Source organism: Cyanistes caeruleus, chromosome Z, assembly GCF_971803275.1.
Source record: "Cyanistes caeruleus chromosome Z, bCyaCae1.hap1.1, whole genome shotgun sequence".
Taxonomy (NCBI): domain Eukaryota; kingdom Metazoa; phylum Chordata; class Aves; order Passeriformes; family Paridae; genus Cyanistes; species Cyanistes caeruleus.
Window position 1 is genome coordinate 37,703,402 of NC_141732.1, and position 21,882 is coordinate 37,725,283.

A 21,882-nucleotide genomic window follows, 5' to 3' on the forward strand; every position below is an offset into this window, starting at 1 on the left:
GAACTAATTTACTTGAGTTTTACTTTTGCTATCAGAAGTGTACTTGTGTGAAATATTGAGTGTGTATGCTTGGCATCAGGACTTGTCTCCTCTTTGGGCTCTAGGATTGAGGTCTTTTCAGAGGTGGAGGAAGTTTCATTAGGAAACTAGTATGCAGCTGCTGCTAGTTCTTCTTCTAAACAGCTGTATAGTTTAGAAAAGCCTGCCATGTCTTGGACAGAAAAATGCCATGTGTGTTAAACCTGGAGAATTACTCTCTTGCATTGGAAATGGTTTGGTAAACTAGTAAATTATTGCTCATCAAGGTCAACATGTGATTAGTACTGTTCTTTAGCTTGTAAAGATGTAAAATGGGAAAAATACCATCTCCTTAAATGGCTATTGGGAAACATTGATAAATGTTTCAAGAACTGTCGTTTTGATCTGTGTCACTATGTTTCAATAGCATTTGAAGGTGCAGGGTTAAACTTGGCTTCTGAACTGGATGGCTTCCTGGTCATCACCTCTTAAACCTGGCTTGCCCATTTCCCAAGGAGCCATGCTCTTCCATGTCATTTGGTGGTATGCACAGTATTGCAAATGGACTCTCCAATTTTGAAGGGTTGAACTTGCATTGTAGGTGTAAAATTTATGTGTTCTATACTCACAGTGTTAGCGGAATAAACCAAATGCTATTTATGTGATCAGTTGAATCTCTGGTACTTTAACAGAATCAGTCTGCCTTCTAGGAAACGTAGATGTTGCTGGACTCCAGTGGTTTCCATAAAGATGCCAATCAGAATGAGACTCCCTTTTTGCCTCTAAAAGCCATTTATTAATGCTGTGTGCACACTGTGGCTGTCTTCTATGAAGATAGTTAGCTACACAATAATTTCTGAATTCTAGTTTAAATAAAGAGCATTAATGTCTATTTACTCTTCTGTGTTGAATTACAGTTGTATGTATTCTGAGTCAGGATGTTATATCAAGGTGATGAAACAAGAGATAATTTAAAGATGTAGTTAGATCAATATGGTTCCTGGGATAGGGTTTTGTAACATTATCTTAATGTTAATGCATTTGACTATCTGAATGAAGTTGTGACTTTATTCTTACAACCTTTGTGTCTATGTGCAAATTAGAGTAGTCTTGTCTCTCCAGCTGCTAACTTATACGTACTAGCGGAAGTGGAGCCTAGAGTCTAACCTCTAGGCTCTGACTTGCAACTCCTTTTCATCCATTGGTTGTAACTCATGCCATTTATTCACTGGGTTGTCCTTAATTCAGCCCACCTGCCTCACTAGCCCCAGAGTTCTCTTCCACTTGAAATGTGTCATCTGACCACCACAAGACCTTTTCTTTCTGCTTCCTGTACCATCATGATGTTGCAACATCATCAGTTGATGGCAGATTCCATCTTTATCCTTATATTATTCACATCTTTGCTACCTGCCCACAGCTCAATTTTCTGTATATGTAGTGCTGCAGATGTTCTTTAATAGTCTTGCTTCAGTCTCATCATTCCCAAATTTTACATTGCAAGAGATATGTTGTGTTCAAACTAAATTCTCTGTAGTTTCCTGCATCTGTAGTCTCCCATTGAAATGCTGTGTTTTTTCATCTTTTTATGCTCTTATATGGGTTTCACTCTGGTAATGGCATGAGAGTACTTGTATGGCAGCATCCAGTACTGCTATTACAGTTAACAGTGAAAGTGGTCTTGGCTATGCTTATGTGCAGGAATTCTTGCAATTCCTGTGCAGAAGTATATTGCAGTATGCAGAGGAGACCTGCTCCTTGTGCTGCAAAGGAAGTGATTTTGGAGTGACAGCAAGAGTATTTTGGAAGTGATAGCAAGAAAGAAATATGGAAGAGGAATTTCTCTTTTTGTTTTGGAGTGATTGAAGAAAATAACCTCCATTTTGTATTTACATGCAAGTACTTTTAGTCTTGAGAATGTGTAGCTCTGAATTCAACCAGGAAAAAACAGTAGTTAGTGTCCTGACATTCTTCCCACTTCCTTTTCTACGAGAGAATTCTTAATTGTAGACATCCAGTCTTCTAGGTGTGTAGTACTAAAACATGATTATAAAACTGCAGCACCCGAGGGTTTTGATTTGATTGTGCAAAATGGACAGATGTAAACTTCTTAACACACTCATTTGGGTTCTTGAGTATAACTCAAAAAATCAGCACAGAAAAGCTGTTACGAGCAGAAAATGTTCCCAGCCTGCAAGTTTGTCTTGGAGAGAAAAGACGGGTTTGACAGCCTTCCACTTCTGACTGAGTGTTCCAGATTGTCCGTGCTTTCGTGACAGTACATGCTTTGTTAATGACAAGAATATGCTTAGCGAACATTGTGTAAATTATGAAATTTTTATTTCATAATTGAAATAAAATAATTCCCTCTGTTTCAAGGGAAAACTTGAAATTAATCTAATAATTTACAGGTTTTTTTGTTTGTTTTTTTTTTTTTCCTCTAGCTTTCTTGCATAAGCAAATACTGCAGGCTCCTAATCTATCTGGAAGAGTAGAAGTGCTGATTTAGGATTTCAGGCAAAGCATGTCTTCTAAAATGTTATGGTGTTTCAATCACAGTGGAGACAAGCATAGTTTACAGATTGCAGAACAAACAACATTTGTTAGACCTTATGTTGACCATGGATTAACAATTTATGTTGCCAAAGCATGAAAATCGCAGTCTGAGTAAATGCCTAAGGGTGTAGAATAGACAGGGAGCAATTGCTGGAGAAACGGAGACACTGATATCAAAGACAAGGACAGAAGACTATGAAGTGATGGAAAGGGATTCATTGGGAATCCGGAATACAAAGAAGCAACTGGGAAGAAAGCAATAGACAGATAATGGTAGCTAGCTTGGGTTTTATGGGGGTCTGAGACAATGAAGATTGGACAGGCTGCGGAAGAGGGGTGCTGTTTTATAAATATATATATATATATATATATATATATATATATATATATATATAATTTCATACCTCATTACCATGCTAGGTGGTTAAATTATAAGTAAGTATCTACTACTTACTGAGTTTCATCCAAGGATACTTTGTTTGGAATACCTTCCTGGTTTGGTGGGGTTTTTTGGTGTTTTTGTTGGTATGTGGGTTTATTGTTTTGTTTTGGGTTTTTTTGTTTGTTTTTTTATTTGTTTTTCACAGAGGAAGAACCACAGAGAACTAGTTTATCTGTGTAACTTTCTGACTATGTTCCATGTTATGACATTTCAAGTTTCTTTTTGACATATAAATTGCAGTCCACTTAGTAAGTAAAATGGATTACTTATGGTAACTGTGACTAGTCAGACAACCAAAATCCTTGCCAGAGCTATTCTAGAGGCTTTTAAAAATCCTATTAAAAGATTTTGGATGCAGATGGTAGAAAGGATAAAAAAAACCCAACAACACAAACAAAGCACACCCTGCAGTGCATTTTGCTGCTCCCTCTTTTGCCAAGGGCAGTTTGCTCTTAAGACAGCAGCTGTAGCTGAATTTTTTCTCTGCTGTTTGTAAATAAAAGTAAATTTCTAAATAATCTAGAGTTCTTGGAGTGAATTTAGGAATAGGAAGCACGAAGCCTTACATAATTTATGCAGTTATGATTATGCTAATTATAACAACATGAATGTCACAATCTTATTGTAAATGTTAAGTTCAAAGAGTGTGCTAGTTTTAAGTGTGAACTGCCAGCATCAGAAAATTCAGTTTTGTTGAATGTGCATTATAGAGTGCATAATGTGACCTTTTAGCACCTCTAACTGCTGATTATTAAGTAAAATCTGAAGTTTGACTTTCAGAATGTACAATGAATTTGCAGCTTGAATTAAAACAGTGCTTATCACATCTGTAAAACTACATTTATCACACCTGTAAGTGGAACTTCTTAATAAACATTGCAAAATTAGCATGGGATTCCCAAATGCCAATTTGGACTACTTAGAAAACCACATTTTTGTGATGCATGCAGGATTTAATTTGTTTATCCAGTTTTTAGTTTTATTTGTTTATCCAGTTTCTAATGGGAGTATTTGAAAAAGTTGTTTTGTGCTTGTGAACAAAAAAAAGCCAAAGTCATGAATACTGAAAAAAAAAATCACCTTGCTAATATCATGCTATTGGTTTTTTGGTTTTTTTTATTAAAAATATGTAAAATACATACTGGTGATAGAAGATGTTGACATTTCATCCAGCCATTCTGTTTTAATTCAGCAGTGACATTTGCTACCTGTTTGGAAAAATCTTGAAGATTCCTCAGAGTATTAAGAGAAAAAAATAAATTTAAAATTTGAATAGGTTATCCGCTTTACTCTCTCTCTAGAAAGAACAGTTGTGTACGCAGTCTCCTTACATCAACCTCCTTTTCTTCCTGAATGAAGGATTAAAACAGTGTTTGCAGTTTATGGGTCTCAGTCAATATATATGAAGATTCAGTATTTGGGAGCCTGTTGAAAAAACTTCTGTTTGTAACTGTGTATTTTTAAAAATAGCTGTAATCAGTATTTTTGTTACAACAAATTCTGATTAGGTGGTTAGTTTTATATTAGAGCTAGTGCTTATTCTTTTCCCTTTTCCTGGAACCTTTTTGCCTGACTGTTTATAAGACTCTAATTATCTTAGCAATGTATGTTTACCTGAGAATTTTTACCTCATGAACAGGAAACTATCTAAATTGCTTACAACTACCTCCATCATTGAGTATTCCAACCTTTAATTATACAATTTACCTTTCTGGCACCATAACAATACAGATGAAGGATTTCTTCACTGAAGTGTTAATCTCAGCTGCCTTATGGCAGGTAGAAAACTGTTCCTTAAACAGCAGTTTATTGCCTCCTTTCTACATCCATAGCTCTTGTTCAGCCTAACAATTGTATTTGAGAACTTAGGGGGTTTTGAGAAGTTTAATATTTATCCTTCCTGGAAATCAGATTACTGAAAGGTAGCTGTGAAAGACTGCAATAGGAGATATTGTCAATTTCATGCCATTCATTTCTGTTTTCTGGTAATAAAAAGACAAGTGAAAATAACATGTTTTGTGGATAAATATTTGTAAATTTCTGGATAAATCAGCTATTTTTTGGTAAATAACTATTTGATGGTCTAGCTCCTGTGGAGGCACTTCTTCTGAAATCTTACATGAGCCTTACTCTTAAAGTCTTTCAGCCAAGGTTCTTCAACTGTCTTGGTATTTGAAGATGGCTCCTGCTGTACATAAATTACCTGTAGAATAATTTTCTGCCTTTTTCTATTATGAGCAGACAAAGTGTTTTTAATCTTGTGTCTCTCTTCTCACACAAGAGTTCCAAGCGAGAGTGGAAGCCTCTGGAAGACCACAGCTGCACAGATGTACCATGGCTGCTCTTATTCATTGTCTTCTGCATAGGAATGGTGAGTAAAACTCAGCAGATTTTGTAAGTATTATAGAGTTGAAGAGTTTGCATTCATAAGGAAGGAGTTTTAAAACCTATCAGTAACTTAATCACCAGCAAAGATTGGGATATATTTACATGGGAACTATCAGCTATAGAACAGAAATGCGTAGTGTGTACATACTTTGGTAGGCCTTTGGTAGGGATCCATAATTTATTGTTGGTATCAGTTCTTTCTCTAGCTTCTCTTCCCCTGAAACTGCAGTCGCAGTGGTAAGTGATTTTTTCAGCATGGCAAATTATCAGTTGACTCATGTACTTTATGGGACTCTGCATGTCCCAGAATGGTAGCTGGAAGCCTGGTAAACAATTCTGTGAATCACAGTAAAGTTTTTTTGTGAGAAAAAAAGATTCTGACTATCAAAGAGCTAACTGGGTTTTTGTTTATTTAATTAATTTATTTTTATGGTATACTTAGTAGAAGCACCTATTCTTAACAACCATATTAGTAATGATAAGATCTTTTTTCAAAATTTTAACAGTTCTGTCCTCTGTGATGGACCCATCACCTTTTTCAAATCAGCCTCACAACACTCTATACTTTTTATGAAAAGACCAAACCTCTGAAATCTGCAGATTAATGAAAATTACTTCTTTCCATCTTATTTTGTTTCATGATCCTGTGTTTGCTACTCTTCTTAAACAGAGAGTGTCCATTGCTGCTTTGTACTGCTGTACTGCAAGCAGGTGTCCTTAGGGGGATTAAGTGCTCTCAGCCTTCTTTTCTGCTCTTCCTCAGTCTCTGGTTTTTGGAATAATTCCATTGAAAAGTTTCTTCTGCTTTCTCCAGAGTGTTTTTCAATGGTTTGGCTTCAAATGTAAAAATCATAATGATTATTTAAAATCATGTGTATTACAGTATCACTGTAATGTGAATATCTTAAAGTTGCAAAAAACACAGCGCTTCCTGAAACAAGTAGCTGTCTTTTGCATTTGTTTTTTTTCTGGTTTGTTGATGTTCCCTTATTATTTGATTATTTACCTGTTCTTCCAATAATAAATTAGTGTTCTGTGCACGAGTGTCCCAAATTTTCCTGTCTAAGCAATGTAATACATAGAGAAATCATCCGACTAGGTCACACAGTTACCGTTCTAGGAGACTTCACTTGCAGGGTGCACCACCCACATTTTCACTGTTCCATGCCAACTTCATTACCTGTTACCATCATTTCATCTGATCCTGACACTGCCATCTGTTGCTCCATACACTTGTCTCTCTTGTTTATTCTGCTTCCACTTCTCAAATCTTAGCCTGTCTCACATGTAAAATCAGATCCTTGGTGGTAGTGGAGTGAGCTGATGGTTCATTTCTCCCTGACAGTGGTTTGCTAATGAAGCTTTTCGGTCAGTGTCTTGTTTTCACAATCATTGCCTTAATCTTGGTTTTGCTTGTAAAATACCTCTGGAAGTTCACAGCAAGACTTGCCTACTAAGGGCATTTTCCATATTACTTGGTCTGAACTATCTTGCTTTGCATCTGTTTCCTGCATTTAAAACCAGCATTTGAAACCACAGTGGCCTTGACCTGGTCACTTGCTTTAAGAGGATTTCCTTAAAAGAAACTTGTGTTAGATAGGCGTCTTAATTCTAGCTCATCTTTGAAAGTACTTAATTTAAAGGAAAGAAAAAAAATCTGAAAGTAAGAAAATCTGGATTGGGAGGAATTGTCTAAGATGCATAGCAATCCTTGGAAACTCCATCTCTTTGCTTGTAGCTCTCCTTCCCTGCCTGCTGTTGCCCACTTACTGACTTCTTCCTTCTGCTTCATGCCCACTTGCTGACAATATGACTTTCAAATAGACCACATACAGGAGTCTTAACTATGCTTGTATAATATCCAGTGTTACATATGTGAATCGTCTCTTAGCTTGCATTCAGTTTTATTACTGCACAGCAGTTCTCTGTGATAATCCTTATCTTTCCTTTTCCAGTCTGAAAGAATTTTTAGACAACCTCTGTTTAGAAATAAATTAATAAAACTGACCTTTCCCAGATGTGAAACAGAGTATCACTAAACTGTGGGGTTTTTTTATTCCTCCAGGGTTTTATCTGTGGCTTTTCAATAGCTACAGGAGCAGCTGCAAGACTGCTTTCGGGATATGACAGCTATGGAAATATTTGTGGACAGAAAAATGTCAAAGTGGAGGGAATAGTCAACAGTGGTCTAGACCTCACACACAAGAAGTAAGTATGTGATACATTTTTTGCGTTCTGTAAATCAGGAAAGGCAAAATCTTTCTTTCTTTGGGAGTGATTTCAAATAAAATGGGAAAAGGGACATGCTAACTCATGTACTTGTCCTTTGACACTTTTCTCACTTGCAGGACAGCAATCTTTTGTAACAACCACAAACATTAGACTATATGTTGGCAGATATGCAGTATGAATACTGCTCATAATCAAAAGTAATTGAGGAATTACTTTTTCTCAGTATTGATTTCATGTAGGGCATTGTACTAGGCCACTGAAAAGTCTTGTTTGTTAGATTTTTAGGTGTGACAAGTATTCTCAGATTTGGGAGCAGGCTTTGATACCAATGTTTGCTTTTGATGTTGTATGCTCAGTTTCTGCCACTAGGAGTAGGGGGAGATGAGATATATCTGGTGCATTAGAGTAAGACTTCAAACTATAGACAGAATGTGCATATGTGACTTGTGGAGAAAATGCACAAAACTTTAGAAGTGCACAAAGCTTTGATTAAACAGTGTCCTGTTAAAACAAAGTTCAGGTACTTCCTATCTGTTGTACAGGAAGACATCACAGTAATAGTAGTACTGGAACTGTGGGAAGAATTCTGGACTGATAGGTTGAATACCTGTGAATGTCTGTTGAGGTCTGTCTTGTCAGTCAGACAAGCTCAGAGTCCTGTACAGCTTGGGTGGCTTCAGAAAGTAAACTGTTTGGTGTAGTACAGTAATATTAAATGACAAAAAAAAATGGCTTTTTCACCATCAATTGCTTCAAGGAGCTGAAAAGTTACTAATTTCTGAATATGACAGCCTTTTGCTTCACACATTCAGACTAACAGAAAATTGGTGATTTTTGTAAGTTATTTTGGAAGCATGCTTTCCTGAGATTGGCTTATTTTGAGTTGCTGTTCCAAAGACTTATAAATACCCATTTAAGTTTTAATGTGTAGATAAATAATTGGTGGTAACCAGAAAGATTTGAGGTAAGTAAAATGTCTGGAACTTTTTACAGTTATCTTTTATCAGAAAAATAATTTCTTAATCTAATACCATCTTTCTAGAGGGTTGAAAGGCTTAAAGCTTATGCTGCATAATTTTCTTATATTTTTACATAAACATTTTAGCACTTTCTAAACCCATGAGTATAAAGTACAAAATTGTGATTCTAGTGTTCTGAAAAAAAATGCAGATTTTAAAATCATAAGTTTACCTTTAGAAAGAAATGGTGTCTGAGATCATGTGAAGGTAGAGAAATTCAGACACCTTATTGAAATGTAATAATTAATATTGCAATTGTCTTCTATGTGTGACATAAGTCAGAGCATCATGTGGGGAAACATCTACCACTAAGTAAATTCCTCTTGTAAATGCAAGCTCAAAAGACAGCAGATAGACTGTTTTCAATACAGCTAATTGAGAGAGCCTGTAGTTTGTCAAGAAGTCTTAAAGAGGTTTAAAAGAATTACGCTTTTCTAACAAAGATGCCATGGCTTGACGCATGATCTAAGCAAATTAATAGATACACACATATGAGTTATAATAATCTCTATTTGGTTAAGAGAAAATCCTCTGCTAAGGCAAATTATCTTTTAACTGTTCACATAAAGTTCCTTGTATAGTCCAGGGTATCCAGTTTAGGAAAGGATTGGTTCTTATATAAGTGAGAGATCCTTCCTTCTCTCACACTCCATAGTTTCTTCTGAAAAATTGCCAAGCAAATTTAAAAAGCTATCTGCTTTGCATCTGTCTCTAGCAGATGGAGTTCCTACGGTGTCTGAGGTGGGGTTCATGGGAGTATTTAATGCTATTTTTATAGGAGCATTTTGCAGACAGACTGTAAAAATAAACTCTTCTTCCTGTCTGTACATTTCAGTTTGTGTAGAGAAAGAAAAGACTTTTAAGCTCCACAAATGGGGCTTTGAAAACATGAAGTTATTCTCATTTCATTTTGCTTGCAGGGTAAATCCATTTTCATTTCCTAGTCCAAGGGCTGAAAAGCTAAATCATCTGTAAAAATAACATTTTCTTCCTTGTATGTGACAGCAACCCATAGGCACTGTCATGTGGAAGTGAAATTGATGTTGTCTATGTGGATATGGAAATCTGGGTGGTAGGGGTGAAAAGCAGAGTTCTCACAGGCATATGGTTTGCTCTCTGTGTACATCAGATATGTTGAAACCAGTAAGATGAAATATTGGGAAGGAGGATTTTACAACCTGGTCTCATGAACAAAGAATGGATCAGACATCCTTTTATTTTTACAAAGTAATCACAAAACACTTTAACAGTCTGTTTCCCAGAGTCAGACATAGGATTATACTCTATGTATAATATATATCTGGCAGTGAATTCTAATTAAATCTATCTCCTTCAAGTAAGCTTCTTGCTTTACAAATTCTGATAATTATAAGGGGTTAAAAATGACCTTTTATTTGCAAATAAAGGATAATCACAGCAGCCAGCTGAAATGCTAGTTCAGGCTGGTTTTCCATCACCAATAAGTTGTTATTTGGACAGAATTTAGTTTTGTGCTGTCTACTCAAATACTGGATGATGCTATGCAGAATAGTTAGGGTGGCATTCTGCCTGAGTGCCTGCCTTTGATCCCAGGAAATGCTTGAAGCTTAGATAATGGGAAGACCCAGGGATGGTTTGCAGCATGTACACAGAGAATTTGGTTGAGTGAAACTGTATATGCCCTACTGTTGAAGAAATTTTTGAGACTAGACTCTCATCTCCATTAGATGGTACAGATCAGTTATGGTATCTGGTAGCTCTGTTGATGTGCCTTGAAAAAAGAGAACCTGAATAAAGAAATACCTGGGAAATTATTTCCCTTGCAGTGTAAATTCCCTATCTCTTACATGACAGCCTGGACCAAGAGCACTATTAGGGCCTGGGGTGGTCTTGCTTTTCATTGGTTTGCTGTTGTGTTAGCAAGTGGTTGCAATGTGGTCATCTTCATGCCATCTTAGGCTGGTTTTTGTGGGTGTTTTGCTTGGTTCTATAGTCCGTGTTGCAATATGGTCATTACAGGTCCTGTAACATGCCATATGGGATGTACACTCTAGCTGTTAATTTTTAGATAATATTTAAAATGCTAGCTTTGTCTAAGTGTTATTAATGCTCAGATTACTAGTTCTTGGTTTCATCTTACTGCTCTACAGCTGCTTGGAAGGATGGGGAAATCAATCTCCTCTCCCAGGTAACAAGTGACAGTATTAGAGAAAAGGGTCTCAGACTGTGCAAGGGGACATTTAGTTTGGATGTTATGACAATTCTTTTTTTGCCAAAAAGGTTATCAAGCCCAGGGAAGTGGTGGAGTCATCATTCCTGGAGGTATTTAAAAAATATGTAGATTTGGTGCTTAGGGACATGGTTTAATGGTGGTCTTGGCAGTGCATTTACAGTTAGAGTAGATGATGTGAAGGGTCTTTTTCTGATGATTCTGTCATTCTTATTCTGCCTTCTTCTAGTTTAAAGCCATTCCCCCTTGTCCTTTAACTATTTGCCTGTGTGAAAAGTCACTTTGTCTTTTACAGAAGCCCCCATAAGTACTGGAAAGCTGCCAAAAGGTGTTTCCACAGCTTTCTCTTCTCCAGGATGAACAGCCCCAGCTCTCTTAGCACATCTTCATATGCTCCAGCCCTCTCATCATTTTCATGGGTCTCCTCTGCTCTTGTAATGGGTTCATGTCTTTCCTGTTCTGGGCATCCCAGAGCTGGTTGCACTATAACAACTGGGGGATCCCCCTCAGGGTGGAGTAAAACTTCATTTGTTAGTCATGCTTCTTTTTATGAAGTCTCAGAATAGTTGGCTTTCTGGGCTGCAGGTGTACATCGCTGGGTCATGTCCAATTCTTCATGCACCAGTACCTCCTTCTCTACAGGGCTGATACTGCATAAAAATGCATAAATATGTATATGCTGTAAGTCTACTATATTGATTTTCAAATAGCAAACATATTTTCATTTGCAATGTTGAAGCATCTCTAACAATATGATTACTTTGTTTGCATCAGTCTTTGTATTGCTGATATAAGTTACTTCTTTATTAGAAAATTAGTCTATTGCTGATTGTAAATAAATGAAATTACAGCACAAAGCATGTAATGACGTTCTTCTAGAGAGAAACAAATTCTGTCCTGTGGTGACACAGTATGAAATTTTCTGCAGTAAAATCACTTATTTTCTACATGTACACTTTATAAACAAAAAGAAATTAACTTTTCTTCTGTAATTCTGGTTCCTAGAATTTTAGTTCTTGTTTTAGCTGCAATGAAGTAAAAATAATGTTAATTATCTTGTGACTTCCAAGGCCACAGTTTGAAGCCACAGATTTGATAGCCTGGAGTTTCCTGTGCAACTCCCTTATTGCTGTCAGAACAGTCTCTTTACCATACAATGCAGTGTTTGAATTACATGTGCTGTTCAAGGCTATGCCCACACTTCTGTCAAAACTGTGTATGATGCTGTAATTGCATTGTATTTGTAAACTTTCAGATTTGAGTTAGAATTGCAGCATTTATTTTACAAAATATTGTGGCGATTAAAATGATAATAATTATTAAAATTATTTGACCCTTGATTGAAATCACTGTAAAAGTAGGATGAGTTCTAGCTTCCTAATGGTGACATTCCTGATTTGGTTTCCTTAGGGAAATTCAGAGAGCACTCCTATCCAGGAGCTGGAGTCCAGTCCTACAGCTCCCAGAACCCAGGGTCTCTGCCTAGGCTGAGAGATGTGGATGGACAGTACCACATGGGACATTGACATAGCTGGTTACACAGACTGACAGTGACAAGGTGCTGCCTTCAACAGTGGTACTCACGAGCACAGCCAGCCATGTTCCCTTGTCCTCACAGGCTGACAGTGGCAGAAGGTCACTTGTGTAGGAACAGGCATGACGCTTCACAGGTTCGCAAGCTCACACACTTTTGTGGATTCTCCAAGAGCCAGCACAGGACCTTATCCACCTTATGAGTTCCCCCTACTCAGAAACTGATCTAGTTTGGTGCTAAGTGTTAAACACTTATGCAGTCATTCCACAAGCACCCACAGAAACCCTCAGTTTCCCCCCAGTAACACCACAGACCCTGTGCTCACACAAAACTTCTCACCTAGACCTCCCTACTCACTGTCTGATATGGCTTGGAGTTTGCTAGTGGGTTATACCAGGAGCTGGACATAGTGATCCTTGTGGGTCCCTTCCAACTCAGTATTTTCTATGATTCTATAATTTGCATAGATCTGTTCTGGAGAAGGTACAGGTGTTCATCCCCATCAGTAGCCAGCACTACAAGGGCTGTGACCACCTATGCTGAGTCTATCAACTCTGGCTGCATTTTTTTTTGTGGGCACAAATTGTTCCCACCCCTGCAGCTCATTGCCAAGATCTCTCCCTGCCAATGGCACTGAGACCCCACCCACTTTGGTAGCTGACACCACAGTCCCGTGGCACCCAAAACCTTGGTCTGATTCCAGTTGCTGACACCAAATTCCTCACACCCCTGTCAGTCCCCACAGTAGCTGGTGCTTAATCCCTGCAGCACTTGCAGCATCCATGCACATGGGATAGAGATTAGATTTATGCGAAGAGAGAGTTAAAAGCTTTAGTAATAGGACAAGATAGACTGCAGTAGTCAGGTGCTGAGGTCAGATAATGTACTGACCAACATCAGCTTGCATGTAACTATTACTTTTACATCCCTGTCTGCTACCTTGTCCCATGCATGTTGCTTCTGCTGACAGGGTCCCACTGACTCTACTACATTCTGCACTTAGGAGTTTGCATCTCTATCAATTGCAAAGTCCCTGTGCAATTTTTTGATAGTCCATCAATTACTGTCATTGACTGGGCTTGTTTCTGATTATTGTTTTTATTAAGTGGACAAGTTTTATGTCTGGGTGTCTCTCTCCTTTATCTCAGTTTGGCAAGGTCCTTAGCCAGATAGTCTTAGTGAAAACCATTTTCAAAATCCACATATCCTTACCAATTAGTGAGGTTGGCCAAGTTTGTTCCTATCCTAGCCTCCCTTGCCGTATCAGTCAGGTTTGACTCTGTAGGTTCTTTTTATAGCTCCTTTGACCAAATATCCTCAAAGAAGTAGACACTGTCCTGCCATGTACACTTACTGAATGGGATAAGAACTGGAGGAAACTTCAATTAATACAGCTTTGTATGTCTTCGTACCAATTTAAGAGTATTTTATTTGAAATAAGGGAAATCTGTGGCTTATTGCTTGCATGCAGTAACTTTTACTGTGTCTGCATGACAGAATTTTTGTGTTTACACTTGTTCATCAGATTTCGGTGGTCTTTCTATAAAGTCCTAAGATGTGTAGTGTGTAATAAGTAGAAGAGAAATAGGGATGGATGATTTCACTGAGAACTTGAAGAAGAAAGGAATATTATGAGAATGGAAGTAACCTATTACCATGTTACAGTTGATTTAAACAATATGGGTTTTGATAGACTTTCAAGGAAGACTGTACTCTACAAGAATAGTAATCATTCTTGTACACTGACACTGGGTAATAGAACAGTAGACAGCAATTAGCATATAGACTGAGGGTGTTCAGGGAGGACCTAAATGCTTTTTAGGAGTGAAAGGGATTTTACTGGTTACAGAATGAATTCCCATTGTGAGGACTGCAAAAATAGAAATAGCATTTTATATGGCAGATTTCTGGTGTTTTCATATGAAGAGAATATTTCAACACTTAGTACATCATTAGAACTGTAGGCATTTAAGAATTGTTCACCTTCCAAAGAGAAAAGCATCTCCATTACATCATCAGTGGAAATTCTGTAGGGTTAGTGCTTGTCATAAATATAGCCAAGAGATGTTAGTTAAGAATCTATAATATGTACTTCATGCATTGGATTTTCAAATGGCATTCATTGTGAAAAGTTAGCAAGTAGAATCTCTTCAAAATACTGCCCTTAAACATTAGATAATTTTATGTGAAATATCTGAAGGAATTTTATTTCTAAGTAAATACTAAAGTAATTGGTTCAGTCATGGCATGGAAAATCAATCTATACTAAAAAGCTGTTCTTAATTACTGGTGCTATGTGTATTCATTAATATAGCTGTGGACCTTTTCTTTTTTGCAGAATAAGAATGACTTTATTTGGTTTGTTGGGTTTTTTGTAAAAAAATTGTAATTTTCTAAGTCAAGTTTAAAGTTGGAGTAAAGGTTTGTGAATGTTTGGACTCATATCTGTGAAGAGGCATGGCAAGACTACTGTTTTTATGAGCAGCACCATTTTAATGTACTTGAATCAGGTAGAGTTAAATACCCATATGTTTGTTGTGCATATGTTGAGTACAAAAATTCTTTTGATCCACACATTTACAATAATATCAAATTTCGTGTGTTTCTGGGTAAACTGAATCACTCAGTCTTGATTGAATCCCATAGTCTGAAATTTCGTTCAGTGTAATTGTTAATTAAAATAAAAGCAATTTCCCTTTTTTCTTTCCATAGATATGTATTCTTCTTGGATCCATGCAACATTGATCTAGTACATCAGAAGATTAAGTCTATTGCCTTGTGTGTATCAGCTTGCCCAAGGAAAGAACTGAAAACTCTGGCTGATATACAGAAATTCGCAGAAACTAATGGTATGAAAAAAATAGCTTTATTTTTGTTCACATTTTCATGGGATCTGAAAAAAACATATGCATTAACTGAGTTAAAAATTAAGTATATATTAAGAAATATTAATAGAATTAATGTGCTCTTTTCATTAAGTTAATACATTACTGTATCTTACAGTATGATAGAATTCCATTGTGCCTTGGGCAGTTTGGAAAGCTTGTTTTTAAAACAGGAGTACAAAGCGTAACAGGCATTTGAGGGAATGTCTGACTATATGAAATATTTTCAGGTCCCAGGGAAGTATTCTGACATTGCTGCTTAACAGTAGTGCTGTTGAAATGTTCTCATGTACAGGAGGTTAGTGAGAGCCGTGCTACTGTTTAATAGCACTTGTAGCACAGAGTATGGCTGTGTATGTGAAAATATTCCTTCTTTTATTCAGTACTGTAGTGCAGTTCTTCTTTGGTTTTGTTTTGTTTTCTTACACTTGTCTTTAAAAAAAGAAGTGTAAAGGAAACTAATTGCATTGACAAAGGAAATATTATACCTTGTCATCTTTAAGAGCAGTACTTCTTCTCTGTAGTAGTAATACTGGCATTACTAGTTCAGTTCCTATTTTAGCAGTCAGTGGACTGAAATGCATGAGAAGTAACCAGCCTTGTGTCATACAGAATAATGATCTAAAATTAATTTGAGGAAATTTCAGGACTTTTTAGCTATTCAAGTGGGAACATCTTTCTAATGTGTGGGAATATTCCTAAAGTTATCTTTTAAAATGATGCAGTAATAGTTCTTTGCAAGGTACTTGACTAAAAATGAGTCAGTCTGGATGACCCAGTTCAATGCAGTGGAATTGATTACTTTCCATAAAAGAAACTGAAATGTTTACTTCTGTACTAACCCAGGTTATATGAGTACAGAGTTTGAAAGCAGAGCAAGTTGAAGTGGCCTTGGGGCACTGTCAGTGCCCTTGGTCTCTCACCACACTGTACCTGCATGGCTGGCTGTCCGATATTTGAATTGGGAAGCTGAACTCCTGGGAGGCATCACAGCTTTCACAGAGCTGCACAAACAGCTTCCTCATGTGATCTGTGCACTGTTGTCAATTACAAGTGAAAATAGTCAATATCTATAGTTACATTCTTTACTTCTTTTCTGAGCATGCTGTGTTTTTCTTAACTAATGCAGGCCAGGCCTTTGTCAGTATGAAGCGAAGGTTATCTGTGGTGGACTTTTAGTACATCTTGAAGCAATGGAATTCAGCCATGTCTTTATCACCAACACTGTTTTTATAAGTAAAATCTCTTATTAGTTCTGCCTGATATATGTTCAGTATAACTATCTTTTAAAGTACAACAGAAACCACTCTTCCCAAAACATGCTATGCTGTGTCTTGTCCTCGTGATTCTTTGTTCTCTTTTCCTGAAAGCTTTAGATTTTAAAACCTCAAGGTAATGTTTTCTGAAGTTAATATGACAGGCAATTTTTTCAGTTTCCAGAAGCTTGATCAAAAGTATGAAAACTGGCGGTGGAGCAGAACAAAATCACTAATTATTTCAATTCCTAATTTTCATCATATATTTGGCTTATCAAAGACAGGTATTACACTAAACTGAGCTTTCCTTTTATATACGAAGTCTGTGCATGACTGAAATCATACCATTCAGAGAAATATTGTCATCCTCGTGGTTATATGTCTGCTTAAATTTTCACCAACCTATGGAAGTTCCAAAAAATTATGTTTTGCAACAGATGAACAGCTTGTTGATTATCTTAACAGTTGCATATAGATAGTAAAAGTTCAAGTGTGACTCAGCCTTTTAGCAGAGCAAGAATAGTGAATTAGTACCAAAACCATAATGTTCAATAAGCAGAATCATTTTTCTGAGATCCATTTGGTAACTATGATAGTGGATTTTAATTAATTAATACTAGGATTATGTTTGGCAGTCTGTTTTAAGTGGCCATCAACTCCACTGTAAAAATAGTAGTAGTAATAATGAAATCTGAGAACCTTGAACATGACTGCAAAGAGCTTAATTTCAATTTCTGTGTTTGTGATGATATATAATTATAAAATAGAGTTCAGCTGTCAAGTTCTGAAGGAGGGCAAGTTGTGTTTGGTTTTGTGATAATTGGTACTGAATTTTCTTAGGCTCACAACTTCTAGCATTCAAAAAGAAAAGCATCTCATAATGTTTTGAATTTATAGGTAAAGAATGCAGTTCATTCTTAATTTTACACTGTTGAGCCTTTCTGAAAGCTTTTATCCTTTCTGCATCCTGAAAATAGCGATTGTCTGGAGACAGACTGTGTAGGTTGTTGCATGTGCTTTTGTAGAGTTGGTTGTTTTCACCTGTCTCATATGCTATCCCTGAAATCACCTTACTTGTCCATGCACCTTGGAAGTCTTAAAGGAATTACTGCTTAAGAACCCTTTCTCAACCCAAAGAAATCACCTGTTGTGCCTCAGTTGCCCATCAAGAGGTGGTGTGGTAAGTTCAAATAAATGTGTTATTGAATCTAAACATCTTTATCAAGAGCTGTAACATGTAAAACATACTAAAACATCTTTCTACTGACTAGTGATTTTATCAATACTACATATGAATTTGCAGCTAGCTTAGCATTTATGGTATTTTTACTAAATAATGAGGCATGCACTTGATTGCCTAAGCACAGAAGGACAGAACTGCCAATCCCAAAGATTCAGAACACTTATGGTAGAAGCCATGTTTGTTGTGCAGTTCTGCAAGTAAGATTATAAATAAGCATTTAGAGCAGGGAAAATGCTTTATTGAGGCAAGAAGACCATTTTAGGTCTCTAGCATCCTTTTAGCTTTCTGAATCAGTAATGATGCCCTTGTTCTTCTGCTGTAATTTAGGAAAAGGAGATGATTTTATGAGTAACTCAGCACCATTTCAGGGCAGTAACTTCACTCCCACCCTTACTTCACTTGACATCTCACAGTCAGGTCCTGCATTTGCAGTACCTTCCCATCACACAGAGAAGAAGCCCATCCCTTGCAATTTTATTTAAAATCCCTGATTTTAAGAAAACAAGAAAGCATGTACCTTTAATCTCTTCACTGTAATTGATACCCAGAAAACTGGAACCAGCTAGGACCTTTTAAAAGAGGAGGAAAAAGGGAAACAGAAAGCTGAGCACTTGACCACTCAGATCTTTGACCTGTGCAGAAATGTAATCTGTAAAGTATAGAAATATTTCAGAGCAACTCCTAGAAGTGACACAGGAAGGTGCAGTGTTACCTGAAAAATCTTGGAATACTGTTCTCAAACAGCCATGCTAGTACTTGGGTTTGTAGAGCTGTCAGTTGGACACAACTGAGAATGTTATATTTTGTGAACTGACTGCTGTTGCTCTCCCCAGCACTTTCTCACCAGTAGAACACCTCAGGCACAGAGTACTTGTGATTCAATGTTTTTGTTGGTCTTGGCCCATAAGAAGTTAAGTATTTTGAATAGTGTGACTGAAAGCTGTTTTTCTGAGAAACCAAATTGATGCTTCAAAACTTAAATATCCGTGAAATATTGCAGTGATGTTTTCAAGGACTTGCTAAAGCATTTTTAAATATCCTTGAAGATATAATTAATCTATGGCTGTGCCAAATGAATAATGAAATATCTTTATTAAAGAAAAACACTAGATGTGTGGCTATAATTTCTATTGTGTTTGATTCAGTGTTAACTATATTGTCTACTCAGTGTGGGAACTACTATTCCTATTCATAGTTTAAATAACTGGATGCATATTTAGGAACCTAAAATGAAATTTTTATTTTGCAGCACCTTGATAGGCATCTCTGTTGTCAGAATTCTGTAGCTAGACCAGGCCAGTTGTGGTCTGGGTGGACAGAGAGCCAGAGGGAATGCTTCATTAAGTTTGCTATAGAGACTGACCTGAAAGAGATCAATAAAGGAAATCAGTGTGCTAAGTCAGAGCAGATGATATCTCTGAGCTTTTAGAAGGAACCACATGGGAAACAAAAAGGATTTTTCTTTTGTTTGAAGATAATGACATCTTCATATGCAGTAAAGTACATCTTTGCAGTTCCTGTTGGCACTTGCTTTAGAAATAGCTGTTATGTGGGTTACTGTGAGCTTCTGACATTTTTTATCTGCCCTTGTTCTCCCTGCCTTTGTTTTCAGCAAAAGTATGTTGTTTAAAACTTAATCCTTTGCTCATTATTTTCTTTAAGTATGATATACCGTGTTAGTTGCAGATACCTTAAGCTTAAAGCAATTCTGCACCCACAGGTCTTTGGAAACCTGGGTATGTTAATTTTGAGGGTTGTTTTTTTTATTGACTAGAGTAAAAGTACATGATGAGCAGTTTTGAGATAGAGTGTCATCTACTGGTACTCTATCTTGTTACCAGAACTGTCCATCATGTTTGTGTTGTATTGGAAATGTATCCTCTAGTTAGAATGAAATTGTTTCCTCAACAGAAAGTGACAGCATGTGGAGTCCTCCTGTAATGCTGTGTTGTGTTATTGATTACATTAATAAACCATTTGGAAAGGGGAAGAAACGGTGAGGTTATAAATCTTGTTGTGACTACTGAATTATTTAAAATTATATGGAAAGAAAAAACATGCTGTCAATTGCAGTGGAATGAAATGTCAAACCAAACAGCAGTGTCCCCAGAATGAAGAGTCAGGAACCTATTGTTATGCATATAGTGTTTTAATTTATAGTGTTTTAATTTAAAGTGGTTATCAATACTTGGGGAAGAGACTGTGAAACGGAGAGCCACAAGAGGATTAGATTGGAGGCACAGCATTGTCAAAGTATAATGTTTATGAATCATGAAAAGGGACTGCGTTTTGTGTAAACTCCTGCTATGCTGACATCATAAAGGCTGTGTTCTAGTCCTTTCTTTACAATTTTTTTTTTTATACTTGTACACAAACACGCATATGTATATTCTCAACATGTATTCACATACTGCATGTATATACATACTGAAAAGGAAAACAAGGATTATCATAATAAAAGGACCAGTGATTTCCTCTGCCTGTAAAAGAGAACTGCTAGAAAGACTAGGTCATTAAAAGCAGGAATATTTTAGAGGAGGTTGAAAAATTGTTATTCCTTCATCTCATAACCTGAGTAATGTGAAACTAGAGATCAAAAATTAAATCACTAAGCATCAAAGAGACAGATTTTCTTGCACACACTAGTTACGGCTAATTTACAAAACTTACTGATTATTGCGAGGATATTTTAAAAAAAAAAAAATATACTCTTAGAATAATTCTTAGAATAGAAAATCCAAACTCTGTTTGGCTATTTAGTTAGCACTGAAGAATATCCTTAAGTTCTAAGTTGTGCATGGCTAAAGATACAGTAGGAGAAACATCTGCTACTTGATTAGATGGATTCTTAGTTTGATTCCAGAATAGTTTGTTTTATTTAGCACTGGAAGAAATACGACTGGAGGAATAGGTAAATTAATATTTTTTAACTCTATGTACTGTAAATAAGAATAGGAGATAGGGAAGAGTATTGTCTTGTTTTTTAATTTCAACTCAAAAACTCAACTCAAAAATGATGTATATATACATATATGTATATATACATAAATTCTGAATCTAGGATTTTCTTTTTTCCATGCTCTTTGTTGTAACAGCATGTTTTAATATCTATCACAGTAGTTCTCTTTGTGGTCTTCAATTCTAGAGACTTTTGAAGATCTAACTAGTGGGGCTTTGATATGGACCTTTCTTGGAATATTATTGTAGGCATTGGAGGATGCTTACTTTTACTACAGTGATTTATTATAATTTATTTAGAATTTAGTTATAATTATAAATATATGTATAATAAGTATATATTAATATATAAAATATATAATTATAAATTATTATAATTTATTTATAAGACCACCTGTAATTTCTCCTGCCCTTTGATGCTCAGTCTTGAGTGGTATTTCTCTCTGCAACAGCTAGAAGTAAAGATACTTAAATTTCTTATTATTATAAGTAATAATATGTAAGATATAAACCTTACTTGTCTTCCTTTAAAACATACAATGTGCTTCTGGAATGCAGCAGTGGGTAGATGTAGAGAATGAAGCTTTTCTTTTCTGACAAGAATTCTGTCACATTAATCTGAGAAGTCCTGACTGCAAAGTGGTCTGTCCTATGCCTATTTGCTCATCTCAAGGAATCACTATTTTGCTAGGGCCCAGAAATCAAATTTCAGTGTGAAGGTTCAGTTCTATCCTTATTTTATCTTCTGGCTTTATTCCTGCTCAATTTGCAAAAGGCATAGCTGCAATGTTTAGCTATGTTTGTGCAATCCTCTGGTGCTTCCACTTTATCTGATACTTAGAGCACATTAAAATCTCTGGCTAAGAAATGGAGTTCTCAGTCTTTCAGCTCTGATGCTAATAGATGCATAACTAAATGCTACTTCATTCCTAAATGAAGCATCAAATGTGTCTGCTCTTGGAATGCTTTTGTTGTTCTAAAATAGCTAGATAGGAAATACATACAATCCTAAACTTTTCTGCTTAGTGCTTGTGTTCTGAGTAAAGTTACTTCTTATAGTTGTAGATGGGCTATAATTACTATTGTCAGGCCCAGCAGTCAAGAATATAGAAAGTCTGGTCAACATGATGTGGTTTGTTTCA

At 36.4% G+C, this 21,882-nt stretch overlaps 1 protein-coding gene across 14 annotated transcripts in view; it reads left to right on the forward strand.

The window, feature by feature from the left end:
- Positions 1–21,882, forward strand: part of SLC44A1 (solute carrier family 44 member 1) — an 88,433-nt gene that overhangs the window by 10,468 nt on the left and 56,083 nt on the right. For 13 of the 14 annotated variants that reach the window (XR_015280936.1, XR_015280935.1, XR_015280938.1 and 10 more), the window contains exons 2-4: positions 5,298–5,387; positions 7,470–7,612; positions 15,111–15,247. Coding sequence is in view for 8 of the 14 variants with exons in the window: in XM_086869034.1 (XP_086725160.1) it covers positions 5,298–5,387; positions 7,470–7,612; positions 15,111–15,247 (370 nt within the window). In the remaining 6 variants the exon portion in view is untranslated. Of the gene's footprint in view, positions 1–5,297; positions 5,388–7,469; positions 7,613–15,110; positions 15,248–21,882 lie in introns of those variants that run through there. The other variant, XM_086869039.1, reaches the window with a different exon arrangement.